This window comes from Taeniopygia guttata, chromosome 20 (genome assembly GCF_048771995.1).
Source record: "Taeniopygia guttata chromosome 20, bTaeGut7.mat, whole genome shotgun sequence".
Taxonomy (NCBI): Eukaryota; Metazoa; Chordata; class Aves; order Passeriformes; family Estrildidae; genus Taeniopygia; species Taeniopygia guttata.
The window spans coordinates 3,742,714-3,769,493 of NC_133045.1; the positions used below are offsets into that span (position 1 = coordinate 3,742,714).

The 26,780-nt window shown below is 50.4% G+C and overlaps 2 protein-coding genes across 5 annotated transcripts in view; both read right to left on the reverse strand.

Moving 5' to 3' along the window:
• Positions 1–14,428, reverse strand: part of ACSS2 (acyl-CoA synthetase short chain family member 2) — a 32,544-nt gene extending 18,116 nt beyond the window's left edge. Inside the window, exons 1-2 of one of the 2 annotated variants that reach the window (XM_030288436.4) lie at positions 14,246–14,428; positions 13,850–14,045 (exon numbers count right to left, since the gene is read on the reverse strand). In XM_030288436.4, the coding sequence (XP_030144296.1) occupies positions 13,850–14,045; positions 14,246–14,369 (320 nt within the window). In that variant the 5' untranslated portion in view covers positions 14,370–14,428. The remainder of the gene's footprint in view (positions 1–13,849; positions 14,046–14,245) is intronic. The other variant, XM_030288437.4, reaches the window with a different exon arrangement.
• A 6,025-nt stretch (positions 14,429–20,453) lies between these two features.
• Positions 20,454–26,780, reverse strand: part of MTCL2 (microtubule crosslinking factor 2) — a 30,380-nt gene continuing 24,053 nt past the window's right edge. For all 3 annotated transcript variants that reach the window (XM_072916970.1, XM_030288441.4, XM_030288440.4), the window contains exon 16: positions 20,454–26,362. In XM_072916970.1, the coding sequence (XP_072773071.1) occupies positions 26,334–26,362 (29 nt within the window). In that variant the 3' untranslated portion in view covers positions 20,454–26,333. The remainder of the gene's footprint in view (positions 26,363–26,780) is intronic.

Below are 26,780 nucleotides of genomic sequence, written 5' to 3' on the forward strand. Positions count from 1 at the left end.
ATCCCAGATACATCATTAAATGAAATACATGGTGAAGCATAGTGAGTCTGCCATTTTTTTCATCTTCAAACCAAGTCCTACATTTAACAACTGTAATCCAAAAATTTACAGCGTCATCTGGCTCATGGCAGGAATGCATTTCAGACTTTTAGCACTTGAGAAGCCTGTGTTTTACATACTGCATGTTGTGTGAATGCTCAGCTGGAGAAAGAAAAATCTGGCCATATGGAATACATAAGGAAGAAATTCTTCCCTGTGAGGGTGGGCAGGCCTTGGCACAGGGTGCCCAGAGCAGCTGTGGCTGCCCCTGGATCCCTGGGAGTGTCCAAGGCCAGGCTGGACAGGGCTTGGAGTAGCCTGGGATAGTAGAAGGTGTCCCTGCCCATGGCAGAGAGTAGAACTAGGTGACCTCTAAGGTGCCTTCCAACCCAAACCAGTCTGATTCTAAGATCTCCACTGAACCACTGGCTGACTCAGTAAATGCAAATTCTTCGACACAACACATAGATGCACAACTGGAGGCCCTCTAAGGCAGATCTTCTCCTAGAAATTGGGATTTGTTGAAGAAGTCAGCTTTCCTGCAAAGAGGAGAGTTTTGTACCTGCCTGCAGCCAATCCTTGCCAGACACCCCTGGCACCAGGGACCACCACCACTGCAGTGTGCAGGATGGCAGTGCCCACCCCTGCTCAAAACAGATCCCTGTCAACATATGAAAGGCAGCCCAGTTCTGCAGAGCTCCTACCCTCCTGCTCCCTTCTGCCAGCAGTTAATCCAAGGAGCTCCCCACTTCAGAGCAGACACTGTGACACACAAATCCCCACGGCACAGACCCTGCCAGTGTCTGAGCAGGGAACAATTCATGGAGAAGTCACACGGACAGGGGAGGAAGAACACACCAGGTGGGAAAGCTGAACACTTGTCACCTCTGTGGCACTGCCACACTTACAGGGGGCTCAGAGACTGCCTGCTCAGCTGGGAGTTTGACCTTGGAGGTGCAGAGCCACAGAGCTGTTTCACCTGATGCCCTGGGAGCAAATCAAGGTTAAGCTTCCCTGTTAGAGCCACCACGCAGGTGAGCAAGTGATTTACTGCTGTACATACACAGTGTAGTAGGGAAGGTGGTTTGTAGGAGCAGGCAAGCATTTCTGCAGAGTCCCATCAGCTGAAGCACTGACCCTGTGGAGCAGTCAGGGATGGGGAGCAGCAGCGTGGCAGAGGGATGCTGTTCCCTGATGCTCTGCTGGATATTTGCACCAAAGCAAGTTAAGAAATTACTGTGCTCTGCCAAGCACCACAGCTGACTACAGGACTTTCCAAAGCATGGTCTGCTTCACCCACCCATCACCTAACCAAGTGAGCTGAGCCCATCTCAGCTGGAGGGTGACAAACACACAGGAGGCACAGGGACTCAAAGGCCATGGGGACACACACTTCCCAGAGCAAACAGACCCAAACAGACCAAGCAAAGCTGACCTGCAAATGAATCACCAACAATTTGGTTCTTCTGTTTCACCACATTTCTAAAGAAAAGTTATTTGCATTAATTGTTTGAGTAACAGATGACTGACTCCCTAGGGAAAGCTCTCCTGGCATTGGCACAGAGCAGCAGGAAGCACGGGTTGCATCAGTGGCAATTACACTTTTCAAAGGAATTCAAGATGATAATTGTGGTTTACAAGGGCTACAACACCACAGAGAAGGTGATGTATAGAAGAGGAAATGAACCAAGCAAGTGAAGTGTTAGAAGTTTTCAAGATCTGCCAGACCATCTGCAGATCTGTACAGTCAGAAACAGAGAATCACAGACCAAACCAAGCTAAGGACAAAGCCAAAGCCTCTCTGATCCCTGGAAATGCTCCCACTGAGAACCAAAGGGGCTGCAGATAATATAAGTTTCTCCTCTAAGCTCCTGTGAACACATCACTCACTCTCCCTTTTTGAAAACAATGGCTTTAAACTGAAAGAGAATAGGTTTAGATTCTATATTGGTAAGAAATTCTTCCCTGTGAGGGTGCTGAGGCCCTGGCACAGGGTGCCCAGAGAAGCTGGGGCTGCCCATCCCCAGGAGTGTCCAAGGCCAGGCTGGACAGGGTTTAGAGCACCCTGGGATAGTGGAAGGTGTCCCTGCCCATGGCAGGGGGGTGGAACAAGATGACCTTTAAGGTCTCTTCCAACCCAAACCATTCTGTGAGTAAAAGCAGTAACCCAAAGTTACCAAGCACAAGCAGGAGGCACCTGAAAGGTAAATTTTCAGAGCACAGCAAACCACCTCAATGCTACCAGGTCTCATTTTCTGACTGGCAGAGATGTGATGGCAGCCCATGGAGCATTTTTTCTTAATACAGGACAAAGGTTCTGCATATTACCAACTGGAAAGCACCCTAAAGAAAACACTGATTCCCAGCTTGGAAAAGGAGTTTTAAGAAGGAAAGAAGCCTTAATCAGGTGATGCCATGTCACAGGAACAATTTGCACAGTGGGGAACCACAGAGAGGCTCAATCATCTCAAAGGTCTTTTCCAATGTAGTTAATTGTGTGATTCTGTGACTCCAGTAGAGCAGAGATGGGGAATGTGGGCATGTCCACCCTAGAACATCTCTGTTTCATCTAAACTAAAACATGCTCAGAGCCCAAAATCCCTTCTAAACATGGAACCAAATGCAGCATGAGAGATCTCCAGCTCCTGCTTCACCAGCAGCCTGTTCCCAGAGCAGGGTACAAGGTAAAGGAAGGAATTTTCCTGCTGTGCTGACAGCTCTTCACGTGCAAGGTCACCAGTGGCGTCCAGGAGGGCTCTTGGACTCCCTGATCCGTTCCACCTCCAGAATTAGAGCAGCCAAAATGCCAGGCAGGGCTGGGCCAGCCAGGCTCCTGCCATGTGGGGAATGTGCTCACGTGTGAGCCGCATGGGCAGCCAGAGCCCCCGGCGTGCTCGGCCACCGTGGTGTCAGCTGCTCACACACTCCTGCCACGACCTAGACCTAGCCTGGGCTGTTCTTAGGCCAGCCCCAAAAACTGCTGCCTGAAAAGGCTCTGCCCAGACACATCTTGGTTTCTCAGGAACAACAGCAGCCATAATTTAAAAAAAAAAAAAAGGATTTCTCCCTACGCCACAGCCTTGCTTATGCCATTTGAGAGAGGAATGGCACTTTGGCACCTAAGTAAAGACAGCCTTTTAAATGTGTTTGAGAAAATAGATTACATTGAAACATGAAGTTTGGGGAGAGCAGCTGTGCAAGATAATCAGAAAAAGACACCCTTTCATCAGAAAAAAAAACAATGGTATTTGCATGGATTGTTCAATATGGAAATGCTCTTAACTGCACAAACAGATGGGTCTGCAGCAGGTCTGCAATAAACCTCCATGAGAACATTTCATAATAATGGGGCAGACTGCCCAGCCCTGCCCATGCTTAATGTCACCATCTCCCATTGCAGAAATATAGAATTCCCAAAGGAGTTCTGGGAAGCCTGAGGTTTCTTGAGCAGCAGGTTTCCAGAAAGCTCAACCCCACCATCACCATGCTTAAATCCTCTTGCATCACAACACAGAGCAAGAAAGAAGAAGTTGCATAATGAGAGAGCTCAGCTTGGGAGGGGCTGGTGAAAAGGTTTTCCCAGTGTGTTCAGAAATATTTGGCAGCACTGAGAGAACATTGTTGAGAAAACCTGGGAACAGAAAGCCAGAGGAAAAAAAGGATCTTACCATCATTTCCTAAATCCACACAGTTGACTCTGACAACTGCATTAAAACCATCAATCTGTTTTTCTCTCCAGTGTCCTCCACACACTTAGGTAGGGCCTAACAGAGCTCTGCTCTCCAATCCATCTCTGAGCCAAACCATCCCAACTTAAAGCTGACAATGTATCCAGCATGAACGGGATCCTATTGCTGTTAAGGAACCCAAATCAGCTGTGCCAAAGCAGGAGCCCTGTGCTCTGCAGGGAACAATGTTCTGTGCTCAGCCCCAGGCCCATCCCCTCCAGCCCTACTGACTCCAAAACAGGCACTATCTATTTCACAGAACAGCCAAAACTGAGCTTATTTCTACAGGGATACTGGGTCAGCATTTGCTCTTTAACCAAGGAATAGGAATCAATCCTCTACTCACCTTTAAAAACAGCCATATGGACATGCAACCTACAAAGCAAACACCTAACACCCTGCATAGTTATAAATATATAGATATATAAATCCATCTTTCTGTCCTTCCTTCCCATGAAACACATTCTCAGCTGCTCTTTGTATCTGCAGCCTTTCAGAAGCTGAACAAATACCAGATGCATCTAAAGAAATAATATTTATCTTGTGCAGCCCAACCACTGTTCACTCTGCCATACCCTGAGCGATCCTCCACCACAGAGCCCAGCTGGAGGTGGACACTGCTCCAAAACCACTCTTTATTTATGAACCTGCCAAAATTCTCTCCAGTTATCCCACTCACACCAGGCTATGGCCCAAAATCTACTTCAAACCCCTTCCTTTAGGCAGTGGGATGCTCAGACATCTCTAAAGGAATCAACACCTCCCAGTGCTGCTGGTTCATCAGCCGACATGGGCAAGTGAACTCAGTGCCATGGATTTGTACACTCTGAGCTCACACCTGAGAGCCAGAACACTCCAGGGGAACAGTTTTGGGGGAGACAGGATTGACAGAGCCAGGAAATCCCTCTTCAAGGGAAATGCACTCTCACCCTGACTCATTTGACAAGCTAAGTCATTTTACAAGTCATACAGACCACATGTCAGCAGCCACTCTGTGCTGATGGGCTCAGCAAGGAGAATTTGCTCTCCGTGGCTTCATGATTTTCCTACTTGTTTGATACTGAGTAACCTCCAAGTCAAGAGGAAAAGCGTTAACTCTAACTCTTACTTTCTGAAGTACTTTAAAACACAAAAGAACAACCAGTGGAGAAAAACAGCTTTTTGCCTTTTTTTTAGGGGAGAAGTTTTTTAAAGCAAATTTTAATTACTTTTTAACAAACAAAATAATAATATAAGGTGGCAACAGAGGTCATGTATCGCCGGCCAGGGGCCATATACAAGTCACGAATGGGATGGGACTGCTGTGGAACGCGTCTCGAGCTGTTTATTTTTCAGCATCAGTCTCACTACATGGTTATGACAATGGGAAGATGCCAGCAGCTCACATCCAGGCAACAGACCAAGAACTTAATGTTACAACTTACTTTATAAACTTTTTGACCAGTCACACAAAGCAAAAGCATATTGACAGTAGTTCTATCCAATCACTATAAGCACACGTATCTTTAGTTAAAACAATGCTTATTTTGAATACAATACTTGCTTGTAAGCCTCAAGATACAATGCACAGAGCTCCATTATTAAGCTTAGATTTTCCTAATATCTCACCAGATATACTTTTCTGCAACTTAGGGAGTTATTCTACCCAAGTGCTAATACACAGACTATTGTTCTATTTGTCCTTTCTTTCTACTTGTATAATTTTTCTGCTGGCAAATCTTATAGCTGCTGCTTAGCTCTAATCACCATCCTGCTGTCTCTGAGACCTGCCTTTTGCAATGTGCCCAAAACCCTCTGATTTTAAGGAATCCCACAGTCATGTGCAAGACTCATGCCCTCAGCCAACACTTGCCACCAGCCAGACCCACTGAATGCTGCAAGAACATGCGAGTTTGACATGAGAGGAAACATTTTTAATGTTTACCATCACTTGGGGTTTCAAAGGAGCATGGACTACTTTTACCAGTCCAGTGGGAGTAGGGCTTATATTCAGTACAAAACAGCTGATTGCTTCTTTAAACAATTTACAGTTGGGCTGTTGAACAGACCCTGGATGAAGCTTCTGTAAGTAAAATAATCAACAAGCCGCCTGCTCCAGAGAAATGCCCCATTTTGGGAAATAGATGCATCTCTGGTGGGAACATTCTGCCAAATTTTGAAGAGCTTCTAGAAACACAGAAAGCCAGGCAAGGCAATTTTAATAGAGGCTCAAAAAATATCCATGAAGGGCACGGTAGGAAATTAAGCTTTTAATCAGATTTTTGGTGGATATCATAAACCTCCAGAGGTGGAGGCCAGGTGTCAACTGCTGGAATGTCACTTAAGGAACATCTCTTAGAAGATGGTCAGTGGCAAAAGGAATGGAAAACATGCTTCACTATCACTGAATGAATCATAAAATTAATGGTCTGGGTTGGAAGAGACCTTAAAGACAATCTGGTCCCATGGGCATGGACACCTTCCACTAGACCAGCTTGCTACAAGCTCCATCCAGCCTGGTCTTGCCCACTCCCAGCAATGGGACAGCCACAGTTTCTCTGGGCACTATCAGGTAGCCAGGTGTGACAAAGCAAACAGGAAGGCCCTCAACTTCCTTGAGGGATTCCCCTGAAGAAGGGAGGTGACATGTATGAAAATGTATTAATGGCAAACTGCCAGGGCTCACAATTTCTTACCACACCTCATTTCGACATTTCCAAGTGATGCGCAGAAATGCAAACAGAGAACTGAAACCCTGCTCCAAAAGGGGGGAGGTGAGAGCTCTTGTGAAACCACTGGCCATTGACACTTCAGCCCAGGAGCTCTGGGCACAGAGAGTCCACCAGGCACAGCAAGTGCAGCAACCCACCAGAAAAATGCCACACTTTGAATGAGCACCCACTCACACCTCTTCTGGCAAAGCCTGAGCATTTTGTCCCCTACTTGGAGCAAGTCTCACCCATGTGTAGCTAGAGTCCATGTCCACTGCTGCTCCATTCACACCAGGGTGCCAAGGAAGAACACACAAGCCATTCACACAGCTAAAATAATCAGGTTTTCTAGTCCAATGAGCAAACTGAAGGCTCTGATCTTCCGTGTCCTGGATCCATACAGAAGTTAACCATCCTCTCTGTCCATGAACTCCATTTATCCACTGTAAGTTTCAAATCTCCAGCCAATATTTGCAATGTGCCATCACTGCACAACCACAGGACCCTTCCCTAAAGCAACCAAGTATTTTTAAAACATATCCAGCTGGCTGTAATAGCTGCCAGCAGAACAAAAGTTTCACAGACATGAGAAAACCCAGTTCCATTATCTGCACACACCCACCCCTCATACTGCCCCAGGTAGTTATTTTAATAGCCACACCCCCAGAATCATGCAGAAAGGCAGCATTGCACAGGGTATAAACCAACATTTTCAGGTATGCCACTAGATTCAGCATGAGTTATTAAATCCCTCATGCTGAATGCAGAGAGCAGTCAGAGCAATGAGGAGTATGAGGAAAAAGTACCAAATAAGAACAGAAAAGCTGTCACTAGTGTCATTTACACAGCAGCATTGCACTTGGGCTCACAGCACATCAGCCAAGAGCCTCTCACACTAAAGTACCATGTTGGGTCAGAACCACGGCTGATATTTGGCCTCCAGGAGCACCAGCAGCAGGAGATGCTGCTTCTGGAGCATGTGAGCCTGGCCACCACCAGTGATTCTGTTTCAACACTGCCCTTGGCAGTCCTGCTGCTGACCCTGAAGAGTGTCCCCTGAAAGTGAGGAAGTAAAGGGCAAGGCTACACTAGCTCCATAAAAATACTGTTCTTCCAGGCACACTTGAATTATTTTCTTGAACAACCTTTTGTGAGAAACCTCCCAAAGGTGGTCTGAAAATCTCTGTGCGTTCAGTGCCACCGGCCTCGCGCTCCGGCCGTCTGCCACAGCTCCACCACCTCTGCCAGTGACCCTGTTCCACTGCACCCCCAGGGATACAAGTCATATTTACTGGTTCCCAGGACCCTCTCCATTGTCCTCTCTGGGCAAAGGAGGACTGGCAACCTCCCAGCCCTTGGCACTGCAGCCTTTTGTAAATACCACCAGTATACCCTGGCCAGCAGCTCTGCAATTCCACATTCAAGTTCCTGCCCCTATCTGGGGCACATGCCATCTAATCCTGGGTACTTACAGACATCCCACTTGTTTATCTGGTCCAATACTTCCTGGATAATCCCTTGTATTTATATGGATGGATGCTGTATCCCTGCCAGTAGCAGCTACCAATGGTTTCTGAGCAAAAGGCTGGAAACAAACAGGTCCAACAAAACTCAAATGAAAGCTGCTCCCCTGATTCAAGGCAGCTGAGCTGCTCTCCCAGGCAGGGCAGGTTAAATAATCTCTGTCCTCAACTGCTCTACCTCAGAACAACCACCCAAGTGCTACCTGAGTGCCTTCTCTCTTAACAGATCTGACTTAACAGAGAAAAAAAATCCTACTCTGTCTCCAGGAGCAGGATTATGTGTTATTTGAGCTCAGTAAAAAACTACTTCCAGAGAAAATCTTCAATAATGTGGAATGCCTTCCTATGGAGGAATGCTTCTAAATGGGCAAAGCCACAGGAGACCACAGGCACTGGGTAATCAAGTGGTCACCAACCTTTAACAGCTGTCCCTTTCCTTCCTTGCACTGCAGAGCAGAACAGCACGAGGCTGAGAGCACTTGCCCCCTCCCTGCTCCTGCCCTGCCTGACATGCTGGGATGGAAGAGGCTCTGCAAAGCAGGAATGGGCCTTGAGATCTCCAAAGCATCAAACTAATCACCCTTCCCAGCATCTCCCTGCAAGCCAGCGAGTGTACCTGACAGGGATGAGTCAAGTTCTGCTTTCAAGTCAGTCCTTGGAATGGAAAAACAACTTCCAGTGACTGTGAGCATGCCAAGTGCCTGAGCACCACAATGCTCAACATGCTGACTCACAGCATCCAGGAAAGCACACTCCACACATGCCTGAAGCAGGCAGTTTGCTGTTCTCAGATATTTATTTCATCCCTTTGGCACAACTGCTCACCTGGGAACTACCTTGGAGATTTCACCAGTAATAAACAGAACAGAAGATGCAGCACGTGAGTACAACAGAAACACTTGGGACACAAGAACTCAAGATATGACAGGAGAAAATGGGTCTCAGCACACGCAGAGCTCTTGATAACAAGTTTTAGACCATTATTCCTTTGTTTCCCTGCCCCTCAGGCCAAACTGACAACCTCAAACCCTTAAGCAGGCATCACCATGCTGCCCTGGAGCAGCATCGTCTTTGTATCTCATCTGCAACCTACAGTAGGGAATTCAGAGCAGTTACATGAAATCAGTTAATTTTAAACCCGTCATGACCTTGCTCCAAACAGCCCACAGCCAAAGTTAGAGAGTCCATCCACCTATGGAGAAAAGTCAGGGAGCTACAACTGGGGAGAAGCTATGAGTCCCTCCTGTCCCAGCCTGGACTTAATTCACGAGTGTCCAAACACAGTGGCTGCTTGCACTACCACACAGTGCTAACCACACTGCTTGGTGACTGCCCAGAACTGCAAGAGGAAAAATTTGAAAGAAGGCAGGAAAGCACATGACTTGGACATGCCTGAGGTACTACACTACTCCCCACACTCTGCTTCTATTGATGTTCCCCCACCCCCACTCCTGCACTACCCACGCAGCTCAGTCATCCCCACAACGCAGGGATATTCCCTTTTGGAGGATGAGAAATGCTGTCTGAAGCTCCCAGTTTTGTCAGCCTCTCCCACACTGGCAGTTTTCAAAGCCCACCAGAAAAGAGCTACACTTTCTGTAATGAAATCTACAACTAGCATTGCCCTTGAAGAAGGTACAATATTTATAGCTTCATAAAATACTAATACATTCAATATAATTGATTATCTATTTTAGGTGCACATAATGTGCCTGATTTCAAGAAGCAGAGCATTATACTGTTCAGCAGTGCTTCCAAAATAATTGATATCTGCCAAAACCAGCAATCTATCCCTCTGCATACGCAACAGGGAGATGACATGGATTGCTGGGGAGGCACCTCAGAAAGGGCTGAGAGGGGCCACCCCTTTTCCCATGGAGATTCTCCCTTTTCCCATGGAGAATCCCCATCAGGAAAGGAGCTGTGCTGAGCCTGGGTAGTGCTGTGGGCATGAACCAAACCACGCACACACCTGCAAATGTGCATCAGTAAAAGGAACCTTCCCAGGGGCGAATTTTGTTCTTTAAACAAACTGTGATTCAAGAATGTGCTCTCATCACCAGAAGAGCCTTGAAAGAGGCTGCATCACTCGAGGGATAACAAGTCATCCAGGAAGTTACCAAAGAATTGAATGGTCAGTTTGACACAGGATGATCCAAAATCCTGAAGCCAGTGGGAGCAGCAGAGCCAACTGCATCATGCAGAAGCTGCCTCAAATGAAGCCCTTGGAAAGGCTTGATGTTAACAGCCAGCATCTTCTGCCACAGCATCTGTGCATATGACAGATGTCTGAGGCTGGTTTGTACATCTCCTTTATTTTTTTTTAAACATGCTCTCATAGTTGTTTGCTTTCTTCTTATATAGTTTTATTGGAAGAAACCTCAAGGCTACAAGGTCCTAAATCCATGGTTACACTTTAAAATCAAATCATATAAAGAAACCCAAACCAAACAAACCACACCTCCTAATTTTGTATTTGCATGTTCTGTTTGTTGTAGACCTATAGAAGAGGAACCATAGGCACTTATTACTTTGTTAAACAAAGTTCCAGCGAGCTCTGGCAGCCTTTACTATCTTTATTGCTCCTTTCTAGATGTGTAATGTCATATACCAATATACAAAAAGCAGAAGATGCATACATTCTCCCAGAGATGGCAGAAGCCAGGAGCACTGGCCAAGCCCCATCTCCTTGGCCAGAGCGACTCTAAAAACAAAGCTCTACCTCCTGCCCCTGTCCCTGGTCCCACCAGGCAGTACCAGCACTGTCGCTGGGGTAACTGGTTTGAGAAACAGAGGCACAGGCTACACACATAGAACAGGCCTCATCCAAGTACTTTCACACCCCAGGGTCTAATTAGAGAGTTTTGCAGTAGGTGGTGTTTTTTTTTAATTCCCTCATGGTCATATTTTTACCTCCTGAGGCTGCCCAGGCTGAAGTTTCTATGAGATAATTAACAGACACTTCAGCACAGAACTAAGGGCTGTCCAAGTGACTTAGGCACGTCTACAGCAGGGTGAAGGAATACTGTGCTCCTGCCCTAATTAACCACCCCTCATGAAGTCCTCAGCACTGCTGCAAGTCCCCTTAATGTCCCAGTAGCTGGTCCAGCCCGTTTCCCCTGCAAAGCCCACGAGAGTCACCACAGGTACCCACCTGCACAGCAACCACTGCTACTGACCTCAGCCTTTACACACCATTATGAAAGAGATTCGACTTTTGAGGGCAGCACTTCATCAGAAGCATTTCCTGGAGCTTCTGTTCCCTTTTTAGGCCACATCGGCAATACCAAGCAGAGAAACAGGAATCAGAAGCAGAAAAACCAGAAACATTTGTAATGTTCGCAAGCAGCCCCAGATATCCTAGTGAAGCAGGCAACAAGAAAAAATCCATGTTTCCCACCAACTCTGGATGGCCATTTGGAACTACACAGTCCTAACAGCACGGTGAGGACAGCACCACGACAGCAAACACCACCTATGTACAAGTTCTGCAGCATTAGGCAATCCCATGCACTGCTCTTTGTGCTGAAAATGCAATTCCATGTGGTTTGGGATTAGACCCTCTGAGTGGAGCCAATCTGGGCAGTCCTGGACTGCTGGTGGTGCAGGAACCTTTAGTGCAGCTTGGCCCTAACAAACACTGATGAGCTGCTCACTCCTTCCCAAGCAAGACTGGAGACAGCCACAGCCAGCAGTTCTGAGTTTTGTAAGGACACATTGCATCTCAGGGACACTCAGCAATGTCTCCAAACATTATTCAACTTTTCCCTAATCTCCTCCTCTCTGAAAGCAAAGACCATGGTCCTGTATCGTTTCAGAGCTCTCAGAGCTGGGCATTCAACCAAACCTTGGTGTAAGTTCAGCACCTTTCCCATCTAGCAGGCTACAGACTTTCTTAGATGCAATTTGGTGGCTTGGGTGTTTAAAAATAAAAAAAAAACTCTTCACCTTTCAGAGGCTTTAATTTCTTTTTTGACCTTTCATACAGTGAGATAAGTCTCAAGTGTTTTAGGGAGCCAGGCTCATTCCAGAGAGTTACAACACAAAATGTGAGAGGACGAGAGCAATTAGTTATTGTTTTTGTTTTGAATAAAACCACGTGCCCAGAGAGGAGTAATTCTATGAGCTGCAACCCTCAGCCTTGCTTTCCCAAGTCCTTAGTGCCACAGGTTTGTCACAGTGTGCCTCTTCCATTGCTCCCACCAGCTGCCAGCTCCACACTAGAGTGCCTGGTCACTTGTGACAGAGCCACACTTGGAGTGTTTGTCCCAAAACAGTCAGGGGAAACTGCTCTGCTTAGGAGGAAGAGAGACTTTATTTTTTAGCACTGTGAACACCACGACTGACAGCCACCCACCATTTCCATATCCACCCCAAGCTTTCCTCAGCATCACAAATACCCCCACAAAGGTTCCCAGAATAACCAACAAGAAAAACGCTCACCAAGCCCAAATTAAAACTGTGGGCAGCCTCACTGGCACACAAAGATTAATGTGCACAAAGAAACCAGCCCTCAACAAACCCAAGCACAGGGCCAGCACTGGCTGCCAAATAGCTTTGTTTGCTTTACACCTTTACATGCAGGACTTTACAAAGGTGTTTTCATTCAGAAGCTGCAGTCATTTCATATCAGAGTCAATTATAGAATCTATTTAACTAGCAGGGAAGTAAACACTTTCCAGCATTTCACCTGTGCCTTATCAATATGATTATCTACCAGGCAGTGTGTGCAATTCTTCCATTGAAGCAAAAGGGCTATGGATAGAAACTGCAGAAACTCTATGAAGCCAATTTTACAGCCACATCCAGAGCCACATTGGTATAACCATGTTCCTTTCAGCAGTGGGGTGGCTCCGCAGTCAATTTTACACCAGGTGACTCAGGGAGACCTTCAGCTGCACAATAAATCACTTAGAGTATCTGATATTTTTATTGCAATGACAGTAAGATTCCTCCATCTGCTCTGCTCTAGGACTCACCATATCCCAACGAGTTATAGCATGCCTACTGTGGGGTACATTTAATTGTGCTTCTGCTCTGTCACATACAGTCATAGCCAGGTTACATGAACACAAGCTCAAGGGAAACAGCAAAACACACAGGAGAGCTCAGTCTGAGGACACAGCTGTGCTGCCAGCTGAGCTAGTTCAGCAGGGGCGCATTACTTCTGGAGCTTGGACATCATGAGTGAAACCTACTTTGCATAAATATTTACATGGATTTTAACACTAGTAACTACTCTGTTAAAAAAAAAACCAGAAATATACTTCAGATAAGGCTGGAAGTAACTTTTCTTCCCAAAGGTAGAGAGGCCAGTCTGTCTGAAAGCACCTCACATTCAAGTGCAAGGAATATAAAATCATGTGCAAGTGCATATAAACTCAGGCATTAGGAGAACATTTCTGCCACAGAAGTGGAAACCCGCCAGACCCACAAAACATAAACACGGGAGATAATGGGGTTTATTAGCCTTTAGCTGTCGGATGTTGGCTGTTCTCATCCCGTGCCTCTACCCACATCTACCTCCTTCAGCAGGCAGCTGTGGCACCTGCCTCGCTCCTCTCTGCCGGCTCGGACCTCTCAGCAGGTACAAGTGCAGAGGCAGAGCTGGGAGCCAGGCGCACCCACTGCTATTCCAGCACTTCAGTGCATCCCAGGAAAGGCAGAGGAGCTCCCGGGAAGGGCAGAGAAGCTTCCCGGCACTGCTCCTCCCAAGGACACTGCAAGCAAACACGTGCTGAAGCCATCTAAGGATTAGCCCCTCTCAGGTTTTATGTTTTCATTCACCTCAGTAGAAACTGACACTGTTTGTACACTTTAGATTGTGCTATTTACACACCTCTCCACCACAATAAAAACAGAAACTTACCAGTAAAAAGCAACTTTGTCCCCAAGCTTCTTCTCATTGACATTTCTGTCCAGGAGGTTGTAGCAGATGTTGGTGGTCGCTCCTTTCATCCACTCGATGAAGATCTTCCCCTTGGTCACATCGAAGTTGTACTTCAGGAAGGGTCCCGTGTGCTGCCGCTTCCAGTAGAACTCTTTAGCGATGTCCCCCCAAAATTCTGCAAAGGCAACGGGCACGGGAGCCGGTGAGCGGGAAAGGGGGATGAGGGACACGGGGACGAGGCGGGTGACATCGGTGGGGACACCAGGGGCACCCCCCGAGCACCCCACTCGCGGGGGTTCGCCGAGGGCTCCCCGCGCTGCCCCCAGCCCCGGCGGGCCCGGGGAGCCGCCGCCCCGCCGCGCCGGCCCCGCTCACCGTGCGGCTCCTCCACGGAGCGCTGGTACAGGCGCTGGTAGTGCGGCAGCGAGGGGACGTGGGCCGCGGGCAGCAGCTCGGGCCGCGGCCGGTAGAGCCGGGCCTGCTCCCCCGGCAGCACCATGGCGAGGCAGCGGGGCTGTGCGCGGGCGGGGGCCGCCCAGCCCCGCTCCGCCGCCGCGCCGAGCCGGGGGCGGGCACGGCGGGCACGGCCCGCCCTCACGGCGGAGCGGGGCGGCGGCCATGTTCCGCGGCCCGCGCTGGGCTGGCGTGTCGGTGCTGTCACCCTGCCAGCGGCGTCCCCTTCTTCGCCTTGTCCCTTCTGTCAGCCGTGTCCTTGTTTCAGTGCTGGCACCCTGTCAGCCGTGTCCCCTGTGTCGGTGCTGACCACCTATCAGCCAAGTCACCCTGCAGCCATGTACCCTACCCACCGTGTCCCCCCTTGTCAGCAGTGTGTCCCTCAACAGTGCTGTTCCACTGGCAGTCGTGGCACTTCTGTCACTGGTGTCCCCCTGCCAGCCACGTCCCCATGACCAGCGGTGACCCCTGAGAGCCACGTCCCAGTGTCAGCGGTGTCCCCTGTCCGTGGTGACCCCTGACAACCATGTCCCGATGTCAGCAGTGTCCCCTGTCAGTGGTGTCCCCTGACAGCCATGGTGTCAGCAGTGTCCCCTGTCAGTGGTGTCCCCCGTCAGCCAACGCCCCCCTGTCCTGCACCATCAGCCCTGTCCCTCCCTCAGCCCTGTCCCCCCATGCCAGCAGAGTCCCCCTTTAACAGCCCTGCCCTGTCAGCCACCTGTCCCTCACCAGCAGGCGTTGTGTCCCCTCTGTGCCAGTCCCTGCCACGTTGCCAGGCAGAGGGAACAGCCCAGGGCACGGTCTGCGAGCTCCTCCTTCACCAGCCCCAATGCAGGCCGGCAGGTATGGCCACACTCCATCCCTTGTCCTCCTGAAGAAAACAACTTTCATGTGGATCCATGGCCCTCCACTTCCCCTCCACGGAGCTGTCTGCGCACAGCGAGCTGTGTTCACAAAGCACCTTTCTTCTGCAAAAACTTTGTACAGATCTCCTGGGGTAGTGAGAAATTAAGCATTTTTTTCAGCAAGAACGCCATCAAATGCTAGAACAGGAGTCCAAAGTAGGAGCAGGGTCACAGTCCTTATCACAGACAAAATTCAACAAGATAAGCCCCTGAGTAGCCATGCCCCATTGGAGCAAGAGGCTGGAGCTGGGGTCTTCCAAGGACCATCGTGATTCCAAGAGTGGTCTCAGAGCAGGAGATGCCTGTGGCTGTACCTCCTGCAACAGACACCTTGTTATCCCAATCCTTAACATTCCCTGCACTGAGCCCAACTGCCCCAACAGCATTGCCTGCCCCTATGACATTGCCTTCCAAGAAGATATTTCTTAGACAGGCTGACAAAACCTCAAATTCCTTTTTGCCACGGGGGAACCCACCCCTTGGAGGAAAGCACTGCTGTGCTCAGGCAGCCACCTGCCCTGGGAATTTTGTGCTGGTTTGGGCCATGGCCAAGGAGCTCTTTAAAGATTAAAGTGCATAAACTTGAAGTTGGCACAGTGTCAGTGAGCAGGTACAGCCTACTCCGGCATCCTTGGGTTTCCTGTGCTTTTGTGCACTCCCTGGGAGTGTTGCACGGTGTAGACTGGAGGAGACACAAGCCTGTGGACTGGTGAGCATTGTCTGCCACTCCAAGCAATGTTCTCATCAGCAAAGTGGCCAGAAAGGGTTCTGTACTCAAAAGCAGCAGCATTGGTGTGTGTTTTTCATTAAGGATGTTCCCTAGATTTGAAGGGCACAGCTGTGGTGCAGCTCCCTGCTCTGGTGTCAGTTTGCTGCCTGCCCACGCTGCTTCAGGGCAAAGGTTCTTCTGTGACCCCTTTGGGAGGGAGGACACAGCTGGTTTACTCTGAGGTGAAACTCAGGAGTAGTTCAGGTAATACCTCCCTCCGTGGATTGTGTTCTATGGAGAGAATCACTCCAGAGATGTTCTCTACATGCCTCCAACATGAGCTCAGCAGGATTTACATCCCAAATCTGTCAGCCACACCATGCTGTAGCCCGTGTGAAAAAGCTTCCTCAGCCATGTGCTATAAAATCCCTGTCCTGGAAAGCTGCAGTGTGGCCTCATATTATTCATTTCATTGTTTTTAACCAAAAAAATAAATATAAAAATTAAAAAATCACAAGAAGATCAGTGTGCACGGTCTCAATCTCTATCACATGGATGAAGCCAAAGTCTCCAGCACAAGCCCAATGCCCAGTTTTAGCCCATTCCTTTTTGGACTTTTAGCCTGGGATCACTGGTTTCCGAGCCCAGGCTTTCTCTGTGGGTAGACCAGTAAGGATACAGCTGAATCCTGCAAGAAATTTACCTTGACCAGCCAGCAGTATCATTACCTCCAAGTTCCTTGTTACAAAAGGTGGGTTTTTTTTTTAAGAAAAAGTTAATTTGGCTCTGCAGTCTAGGCTATTGACAGGGGTATTTTTTAAGCTCCTCAGGAGCTATCGGAATTGTGCTCCAGCACTCCCTTTGGATTGATGGTCTGGGAACAGCTTCATGAGTTTCTGGGTACACTTGGCACATCATTTAACCCCAGCTGGAAACCACTGTGATCCTGTCCTGAGAAGTGGGACAAGCCCAGTACCCCTTGATCCTTCACAAGTCACCTCACGCTGATAATTTTCTGATACGAGCTGCCAGCCTTCAGTTCCAGCAGCCTGTGTCCCAGGGATTTTGCATTCACCAGCAGCTTTTTAACAAACCCTCTGTCCCCCTAGGTGCTAGGAAGGGGGCTGTCATTCACCCCACTGCTGGGAAAGGGCTTTTGTCACTCTCCTTGTCACAGGACAGTGTCCCAGAGCCAGTGAAGAGGTAGTTTGCAGATCTGGGAGGTGCTTTCTGCTTCCTTTCTCATTGGCCTTTTGCTTTCAGTGATTTGGCCAGCTGAAATCCCCCACCAGCCTCAGTGACAGTGATTTCTGTCCAGCAACTGTTGCCTGTGTGTGTAGGGCATTCTGAGCCACGAGGCTGGGGCAGCACCATGTCCCACGAGCCCCACAGCTGTCCTTCATTCAACATTGGCCAGCTTGGGCTGCTGCAGCCAGGGAATTTTGTTTTGTGCTGCAGCTGCCCACAGCTGTGGCCCAGGAAGCTCCTGATGGGGAGAGGGTGCATCTCCTCTCAGAAAGCACCTGCAAAGCAGAAAATTCCAAATAGCCTCCTGTTGTTTTCCCCAGCTCTCTCCTCTTCCAGTAAGTCTCCAAGCAGCTGCGTACAGGGTTGTGAACCACAGAGGTGGTACCATCAGTCAGACCCCCATGGCACAAACACAGCGCTCCTCACATTTTCATTTGAGTGTCTCACAGCTGAAAAAACACAGAATCATGAACTGCTTTGGGTTGGAAGGGAACTTAAAGCTCATCTCATTCCAGCTCCTTGCCATGTGCAGGGACACCTTCCATTAGGTCAGGTTTTTCCAAGCCCTTTCCAACCTGGCCTTGGACACTTTGTGGATATGCCCAGCCTTCCCTTGGTGATTTTCTAGGATCTAGGAAAGGGGCTCCTGCTGTGTGACCATGCTTTGCTGCTCCAGTTCCTCTACCCCAGGGCTGTTTGCATCCAGCTGGGCTCCTGCCCTGGGGCCTGGTGTGTGCTGGAGCTGGATGCTGCAGAGTTTGATGCCAGCTCTCCTAGCTCACCAGGCAGTCCTGGAAAATCAGCTGCATTTTAGGCCCTCTATTGCCTCTTCCTGTAAAGTAATAAAAGAACTTAAAGTGTATATGTTAATTAAACTACTTAAAGTGTAAGGTTAATGTATATTAAGGGCTCTTGAAGAGACTCAGAGGGTCAAAAAAATGTATTGGCCAGGATATGTGGTATCTTGCTCACACGCTGCTTTGGGTACTCTAGACACTTGGGATACTCTGGAAACAGCCTCTCTAGTGCAGCACCCACAGCAGCTGAGCAGCTGTGATGGGACCCTTCACTGCATCTTCCCTGACATGAGAGGTCTCAGTCCTGGAGATGCTGGGGGTGGGGGACAGAAACTGGAAAGTGTGAACTGGTTTGTACACCTCAGACCTCCTGATCCTGGTGGGGTGAGCAGGAGGCAGCTTCACATGGGAAACTGGTGCTAAAATTTGGACAAAGTACTGCTCCAGGTAAGCAGGTGACTTACCTGGGGGTCCAAGAGGGGTCACAGGGCTTTGCTTTCTGATTGGCCTTATTTCCAATAAATATGGGAATCACATCCCCATTCATGCAAATCACTGAGGGGATCAGGCAGGAAGGAGGCCCACAGCAGTGGAGGAAGGAACCCAGGGAGGCTCGGAGGTGGCTGAGCTACACCAAGGCACCAGTGTGATGGCTGAGGCTCAGGGGCTTGTCTGGAGGAGGACAGCAAGCCACCTCCTTTCCAACCACCTCTCCACTCCTCCCAGAGCATCTCCTGGGCAGGGCAGCCTGGACCAGGGCCTGGTGAGGCAGATTCAGCAGCTGGGTGTTACACCTGTCAGTGATGCTAATCAGAGCAGGCATCTTTTTAGCACAGATTTTACTCTTGGTGAACTTAGCACAAACAAGTTTGTGCCTTGCATGGCCATGCCAGAGGCACTGGGAGCCTTTATCAGAATATCCTGCAGTGGGAAGGGAAAGATTTCTTTAACCACAGGCAAGGGCAGAGAATTGAGGGGCAGAACAAAAGAGCAAAGGATCTGGAAGGAATAACAAGTGACACCAGCAAAAACTCCTGGGACCTGCAGAGCAGGGGTGAGATGCAGTGGGAGGTACAGGAGATGGACTGAGAGGATGTGACCAGGCTGTGGATCCTCCTGATGGAGCTTTCTGGGCTAATTTAGAAATTAGCCAGGCTGTGCAGTCCTTCACTTGTGCTGGATGAATCAGCCCTCAGCAGCAACAGGGTTAAACACCGGCCTGTTCTGTCTCCCCACTGAGGACACTCCCCGTCTGCAGAGCAAATTTTAATCAGCACCGTGATAAGAGCCCTTCAGTCCTGCTGGGAGTTATCAGCTCCTTTGTTTGTAAATGTAACTGCTCAATACCAATACACTTGGCTCTGGGTTCTGGCACTTCCGTGCTCCACAGCCCTTTGGCTCAGGCTGCTCCCTCCCTCCAGCCACCCCTTCATCAGGGTGTTAAAACAGCCCAGGTTGTGCTGAAAACAAGGATCAACCCTGAGCTGTATCCTTTGTACCCCTGCTGTCACTGGGAGAGAGAGTTCTGAATTTGAGGAGGTTGTAAGCTTCAAGGAGTAGCTGATGAATATCAGAGCCTGGTAATTTAGCCCTCTGCAGAGTACAGACAATATATTCGTAATCATTCTATATGGAGATGAGCTAGTAATGCAATCAGGCTTATAAATCAAACCCAGGAGACATGTTAGTGCTGTTTGCCTGAGCTTCTCGAGCGATCTATCCACAGGAAAATGTCTGTCTGACTCTTAGATGAGGCCAATTAACTTATAAAGATGCTCTCTCCTCTCACAGTGGCTCATTTGTTTACTTGGGCTCTGCCAGCTGGTGCTATTTTCATTCTGGGAGAAGGGGCCAGGTCGGTAAGAGATTTGTTGGAAGCCTGGGCTGCAGAAGAAGGGAAACTGCCTCAGGAGAGGCAGCGCCTTCATCAGCAGCACAGCGAGGAGACTGGGGTTTAACAAACAGCTGCCCTGCTGAGCTGTCCCCAGGCTTCAGAGCGTGTCCTTTCCCTCCCATAAACGGGGCTGCCTCCTTTTGTCCCTGTTTTATTGAGCAGGGAGCGATAGCTGGAGCTCTGGGTCAGGCTCGGCCATGCCCAGGGTGAGGCCGTGTGGACACAGGAGCACATCCCACACTCGGGCAGATTGGGAAACAGCACCAGTGGGGCTGTGAGGGTGATGCCAGCGCCCAACAAAGCAGCTCTGCTCTTGCTTTGCTTCCTTCTGGCTTGGCCACATCCTGCCCCACGCCATGCAGGGATGTCCATGTGCTGGGAGCAGGATGGATCTGCTTTGACTGAGCAGGATTTAAGGCGGTGCAAGGATGCACTGGCAGCTAGAGCAGGACCAGCACGGAGCTGAGGTCGGTGCTGACAGCAGAGGGTGGTGTGGTCTCACGCTGGAAAGCCACCGCTGGAGACACATCCCTGCTCTGGCACGTTTGTAAGGAGAGGACTTTGAGACAAGCTCACATTTATTTTTTTCATAGAGATTTTTATTTTTTAACAGACTTGGTTTAAATTTTTGTTTTCTACAATAATTCAATGTAAAAATCCCAGTACAATATACAACAGTTTGAACATTTGGAATAAGAAATCCAGCTTGGGGAGACACGTAAGTTCAGCTAGTTCCTAACACAGGTAGCAAATTCCCTCCACCCTCCCCCAGATTTCCCAGCCAGGAAGGCATATGGGCAGGAATGCTTTACAAATGTCACGCCCACCCTGTAAAGACACTGGGTGCCCTGTCCCTGCAGTGGGACATCCCCTAGGAAAGGGCATCCTCCCCTCCATGGGATGGCTGGCAGCCTCCTACATGGCAAGGCAGAGTCTTCAGGGAGGTGAGGCTGGCTGGCCCTTGTGCGAGGGACATGGGGTGCTCTGAAAAGGCCCTGCATGCAGATCCTGCAGGGTTTGGAGCTCCCTTGGCAGGGAGAGACAACCTGTCCTCCCCTTGGCAGCACTGCCAGCAGCCTGGTGCCCTACTGCAGCCACAAGGCTGTTGGAAAGGGGATGGCCCTGCAGGGCCCAGCCTAAGAGACAGAAAACAAGAATGATGAAAGATCCCTCCCTGGCTCTTGGGTCTGAGGGGACATTTCAGGGATCACTCACTGGCCTGAGAGCTGGCAGCTTTTTTAGGAAGCCTCTTTGGGTTGGTCCACAGTACTCAAGCAGCCCGGAGTGGTCCTGCTCAAGTGACATGGGGTGGTCCTGCTTGGGCAACATGGGAAGGTTCTGCTCCAGCTACATTGGATGATCCTGCCCAAGCAGCCTGGAGAGGTCCTGCTTGAGCAGTTTGGGATGCTGCTGATCAAGCAGGGTGGGATGGTCCTGCTGGAACAGCATGGGATGGTCCTGCTGGAACAGCACGAAATGGTCCTGCTGGGGTGGTGCTGCTCAGGCAGCTTGGGATGGCCCTGCTTGAGCACAGTGGGATGGTCCTTGTGGAGCATGGGATGGTCCTGCTGGAGCAGTGTGTGCTGGGTCTGCTTGAGCACTATGGAGCAGCTGCAAGTGGCAGGGATAATTCTTCATGTCCTGCAGCATCCCAAGCAATGAATTCAAAGCCATTCCTGGCCTTTCTTGCCCCTCTTGGAAATCCTTCATTGCTGGAAGTGATCCTAAGGGAATCTGGTCAAGCTCCATGTTCCACATCAGTTATTGCTAATGTTAGATCACGACACTGGTGACTTTGTCTGGCTGAGTTACTGAAACCTTCCAAGGGCAGAGGTCATCCCCTTTTCCCCTGTGACCAGTTCCAGCTGCACTAGCCCAGAAGTCTTTTCTGATGTTTTCTTATTGTGTGCATCGGGGTGGCTGAGTTAGTAGTGGCTTTCCTGGGTCAGTAAGGGATGGGATATAAGGCAGAAGAAGTGGGAAGAGAAGCAGAAAATTGTAGCTGGAGTCAGATGTGCAGGGAGGAATGGGAGAGGTCAGGCTGGGAGAAGATTGGAAGTCAGGACAGAGGCAGGAGATGAAGGAGAATGTAAGGCCAGTTAGAGAGGGAGCTGTGAGGTAAGGAAGGACGGCTGGAGGTCAAGGAGGCGTGGAGAAGGAAATCTGTGAGGTTGGTGGGACACTCAGAAGATAAAGAGGGATAGGAAGGCGGGGAAAAGCAGAGGAGCATAAAGAGAAACAGGAACACTGTGGGGGACAAATGACAGAGGACAGTGACAATGCCAATGACAGAGATAGCCGGGTGTCGAGTGTGAGAGGGAGAGGGAAGAGGTGAAACTGCAAGAAAAAGTACAGGGAACAATGGGAAGTGGAGGGTCACAGGAGGAACTGAGGTGGAGGATGAAGGATGAGATGGAGGGTGAAGGAGATGAAAGATGGTGGAAAGGACAATGAATATGAACAGTGAGGTTGGGGAGGATGAGGAGACTGGGCAGATGGTAGGAAGTGGAGGGTGAGGAAGGACAGGCAAATAGTGGGTGGTGTGGGGCACGGGGAAGGGTGGAAGACAGTGGGAAGTGGAGAATGAAGAAGGTTGACAACATCAAAGAGAAAAACAAGGATAGATTAGATAGTAGGTGGTGGAGAAAAAGGTGGAGGGGAGATGATAAGAAGAGGAGGGGTGAGGAAACACTGGGAGATGGACATGGATGACAGGAGGAACGAGAGACTAAGGGAACAGAAGAAGACAAAGACTGCAAGGCAGTGAAGGAGGATGAATAAGGGGATGGGAAATGGATAAGCACAAAGAGGGATTGGAAATGTGGAGGTGGAGAAGGTAAAATTGGGTGACATTGGCAGTTGAAAGAATGGTGAAATGGTGGGAGGTGAGGGTAGATTTTGGGATGGGGAAGTGAAGAAGGTTGAGAGAGGAGATAGGAAGAAAGAAGAGGATGAAGAAAGATGTGGAGAAGATGAGGAGTGGAGGAGGTTGGGGTGAAGGTGTGAGCTAATGGAGAATAAGCAGGATAAACTGATGGCAAGATGTAGAGGACAGTGGGAGCTGAAGAAGATGGTGAGGTGTTGACATGAATATGAAAGGAAAAGCTGGAGGCAAAGCAAGGCAAGGTGGATGGGGGAGGGTGAAGGTGAAGAAGGAAAAACATGAGAAGGTGGTGAATGAAGGCAAGGAACAGGATATGGTGAATGAAGGAGCAGGTTAGAGGGATGGGCTGAAAGTGTGGCAGGAACACTGGAGGGTGGGATGTGGAAGGCAGTGGAGGAGCACAGGAAGGAGGGGTGGGAGGTGGTGGGTGCTGGAGAACAAGGAGGGATAGGATGCAGTGTAGGATTCAGGAACACAAGAGGGTGGGAGGCGACATGGTGGGTAATGGAGGAGCACAGCGTGGCAGGGAGGGATGGGACACAGCTGATGACAACACACTGGAAGGAGTGTGGAAGGAGGGACGGGATGTGAAGGGAGTGGGGAGAACAGAGAGAGATTGGAGGTGGTGAGTGACAGTGGAGCATAAGAAAGGAAAGCACACAAGAGGATGCAGGACAGGAAGCAGGGGCAGGACAATGGTGGCTGATGGAGGAGCACAGAAAAGAAGGATAGGACCTGATGGGTGGTGGAGGGGAGGGTGACAAGGAAGGATGGGACACAGAAGATGACTGTAAGGAAGGAGGGACGGGTGAACAACAGAGGAGCAGTGGAAGAAGAGTTTGGACATAAAAGAAGGTGCACAGGAGGGATGGGGTATGGTGGGTGATGGAACATGGGAAGGAGGAATGGGATGGAGTAGCACAGGAAAGAGGGCTGAGTTGGGTTAGGGTTGATGAAAGAGCACAATAAAGAAGGATGGAACATGGCAGATCAAAGAGCTGGGATGAAAGGGATGGGACATGAAGGATGATGGAAGAGCAAAAGAAAGAGGGTGGGTTTTGGTGGGTGATGGAGGACCTCAGGGTGGAAGTTTAATGGAGTGCACCCTAGGGGAGGCTGGGACCAGCAGGTGATCAGGGAATAACAGAATCATTAAGGTTGGAAATGATCTCTGAGGTGATCGAGTCCAGCCAAGGGGCACAAGGGCAGGGAGTCATGGCAGAGGAGGCAGGGGGATGTGGGTGTGTGTGCAGGCTGGGTGAGCTGCTGGGCAGGCTGGCATGGACATGGCAGCTGTGACAAACACCAGCATCACGAGGACAATGCAGAGCTGAGGGGAGCCTGGTGTGGGGTGGCAGTGAGGAGTTGACAAGGAGCCCTGGTGGTGTGGCACGGCTGGGGTCAGCACGTAGGGATGGTGTCAGGGACAGACAGGTGGTGAGGAGAGCATGGGACACCATGTGTGGGCTGGGCAGCAGGCAGGATGGCAGCAACAGAGGCACAGGATCATGTCACCCCACACCTCCCTCTGCAGCAGCACTGCCCAGACAGGACAGGCAGCACGGCCCCCCACCACAGCAGGGGAAGACAGCACCAAGGGTGGGGGTGAGGGGTTGCAGGGCCTTTATTCATCACACAACAAGCAGGCATGACACAGGGGTGCAGGATGGGGTGGGCAGAGAGCCTGTCATCGGGGCAGGAGGTGCCCTTCATGCGACCTTGGCATGGGCTGGTGAGAGGAAGCAAGAGGACAGGGCAAGGGCAAGCGTGGCTTTACCCAAAACACCTCAGGTTTCACCCCAGGCTGGGCATGTGGAAGGGCAGAATACATGGAGGGGCTGGAGTAGAATCACCCAGCTCCACACCTCAAGCAAATCTTCCCCACAAATTCCTTGCCAGCCTCGTCTCAGCCCCCCTGGGAAATGCCCAGCACCACTATTTACAGAGTAAGACAGAACTGACCAATATTACAAATAATTAAAAGGCAGTTGTAAAAATGAGAAACCACATTCCAAAAAGTAGAGAGTCTTTTAAAAAAACCAAACCAAACCAAAACCCCAATTATCCATGAAAATGCTAAAAACCACCCCGAAAATATCTATGTACAGCAGGAGATTGCTCGTGGCAGTGCTGGACTCAAGCCCTCCGTGACAGGCAGGGACACAGCCGGGCCCTGGCTGCTGGTGAGGGTGGGCAGCACCTGCCCTGAGTCCCCCACCTGGGTGATGAGGGTCCCCCAGGGGCTGGCCGGGTGCTGCAGGAGCAAAAGGCCATTGTCCTGGGCCTGCTGGGCCCTGGCTGATGCTGGCGTGTCCGGGGACACAGGCAGTGAGCGGCTGTCGTGGAGATGCTGACGGAGGCTGCAACGTGGCAGTGATGCAGCAGCTGCTGCGGGCAGCGAGCGGCTGGACAGGAGAGGGCAGCAGCCTCAGCAGCACCAGCAAGTCTTAAGAGAAACTGCGAGATGACAATGTGCAGAGGCCCTGGAAGCTGTGTACAGAGCTCCAGAGCAATGCACAGAGCCCCTGGAGTGGTGTACCGAGCTCCAGAACAATGCACAGAGCCCTTGGAGTGGTGTACAGAGCTCCAGAGCAATGCACAGAGCCCTTGGAGTGGGGTACAGAGCTCCAGAGCAATGCACAGAGCCCTTGGAGTGGTGTACGGAGCTCCAGAGCAATGCACAGAGCCCTTGGAGTGGTGTACGGAGCTCCAGAGCAATGCACAGAGCCCTTGGAGTGGTGTACAGAGCTCCAGAGCAATGCACAGAGCCCTTGGAGTGGTGTACGGAGCTCCAGAGCAATGCACAGAGCCCTTGGAGTGGTGTACGGAGCTCCAGAGCAATGCACAGAGCCCGTGGAGTGATGTACGGAGCTCCAGAGCAATGCACAGAGCCCTTGGAGTGGTGTACGGAGCTCCAGAGCAATGCACAGAGCCCTTGGAGTGGTGTACAGAGCTCCAGAGCAATGCACAGAGCACTTGGAGATGTGTACAGAGCTCCAGAGCAATGCACAGAGCCCTTGGAGTGGTGTACCGAGCTCCAGAGCAATGCACAGAGCCCTTGGAGTGGTGTACAGAGCTCCAGAGCAATGCACAGAGCCCTTGGAGTGGTGTACAGAGCTCCAGAGCAATGCACAGAGCCCTTGGAAGGGCTTACAGAGCCCCTGGTGCACTGTACAGAGCCCCAAAGCAATGCAGAGCTCTTGGACTCCTGCACACAGCCCCAGAGCAATGAGTTGAGGCCCAGGCACCTGCAGGCAGTTCTATCTGGGTGAATCCCTGTCTGGCCCCTGGCAGGCGGCTCGAAAATGGGTCAGGCAGCTGCCTCAGAAATCTCTGTTCTCTCCTGGAGCTGCACAGAGGCTGCTCTGTGTGGGACTGGGTCACAGTGCCCCAGCCCCAGGAGCTCTGCAGTGCTGTGGGGGCTGTGGCTGCTGCCCCCTCCCTCCCTGGTAAGGCTTTTTCTGGTGGTGACAGAGGGATGTGCGGCACAGACCATGGGCCACGCTGCAGCCTCCCAAACCACAATCTCTTAATCCAATTGGTGCCTCTCCAATGTAGCTCATTTCGGTATTTTTAAAATGCACTTGGTTTTACATTGTAGGCTGTCCGGAGTTGGGCAGAGACAGAGGAGGAAAAAAAAAAAAAGAGAAAAGGGAAAAAAAAAAAAAAAAAAAAAGAAAAAGATGTATATTCAGCACTTGGAGAAGAAATAACTACAAGTGGCCCCAAGCAGGGGGGTGGGTGCAAGGCAGGGGCACCAGAGCCCCTTGGGAGCAGGGGATGTGCACACACACACACACAGAGGCACAGGCACCTCTCCCCACGCTGTGCACCCAGTGATCCCAGCTCTGCAGCTGGAGGAGCCTGGAGACCACAGCACCCAAGGGCTCCAGCAGCACCCCAAGAGCAGCTGGGTGGGCGAGAAGGGCCCCAGCCAGGGTGACCACAGGGAGCCTCCCTCCTCCTTCCTGCCGGGGAAGCACACGCTGCCCGGCTGATGCAACCGCGCTGCAACGGGCC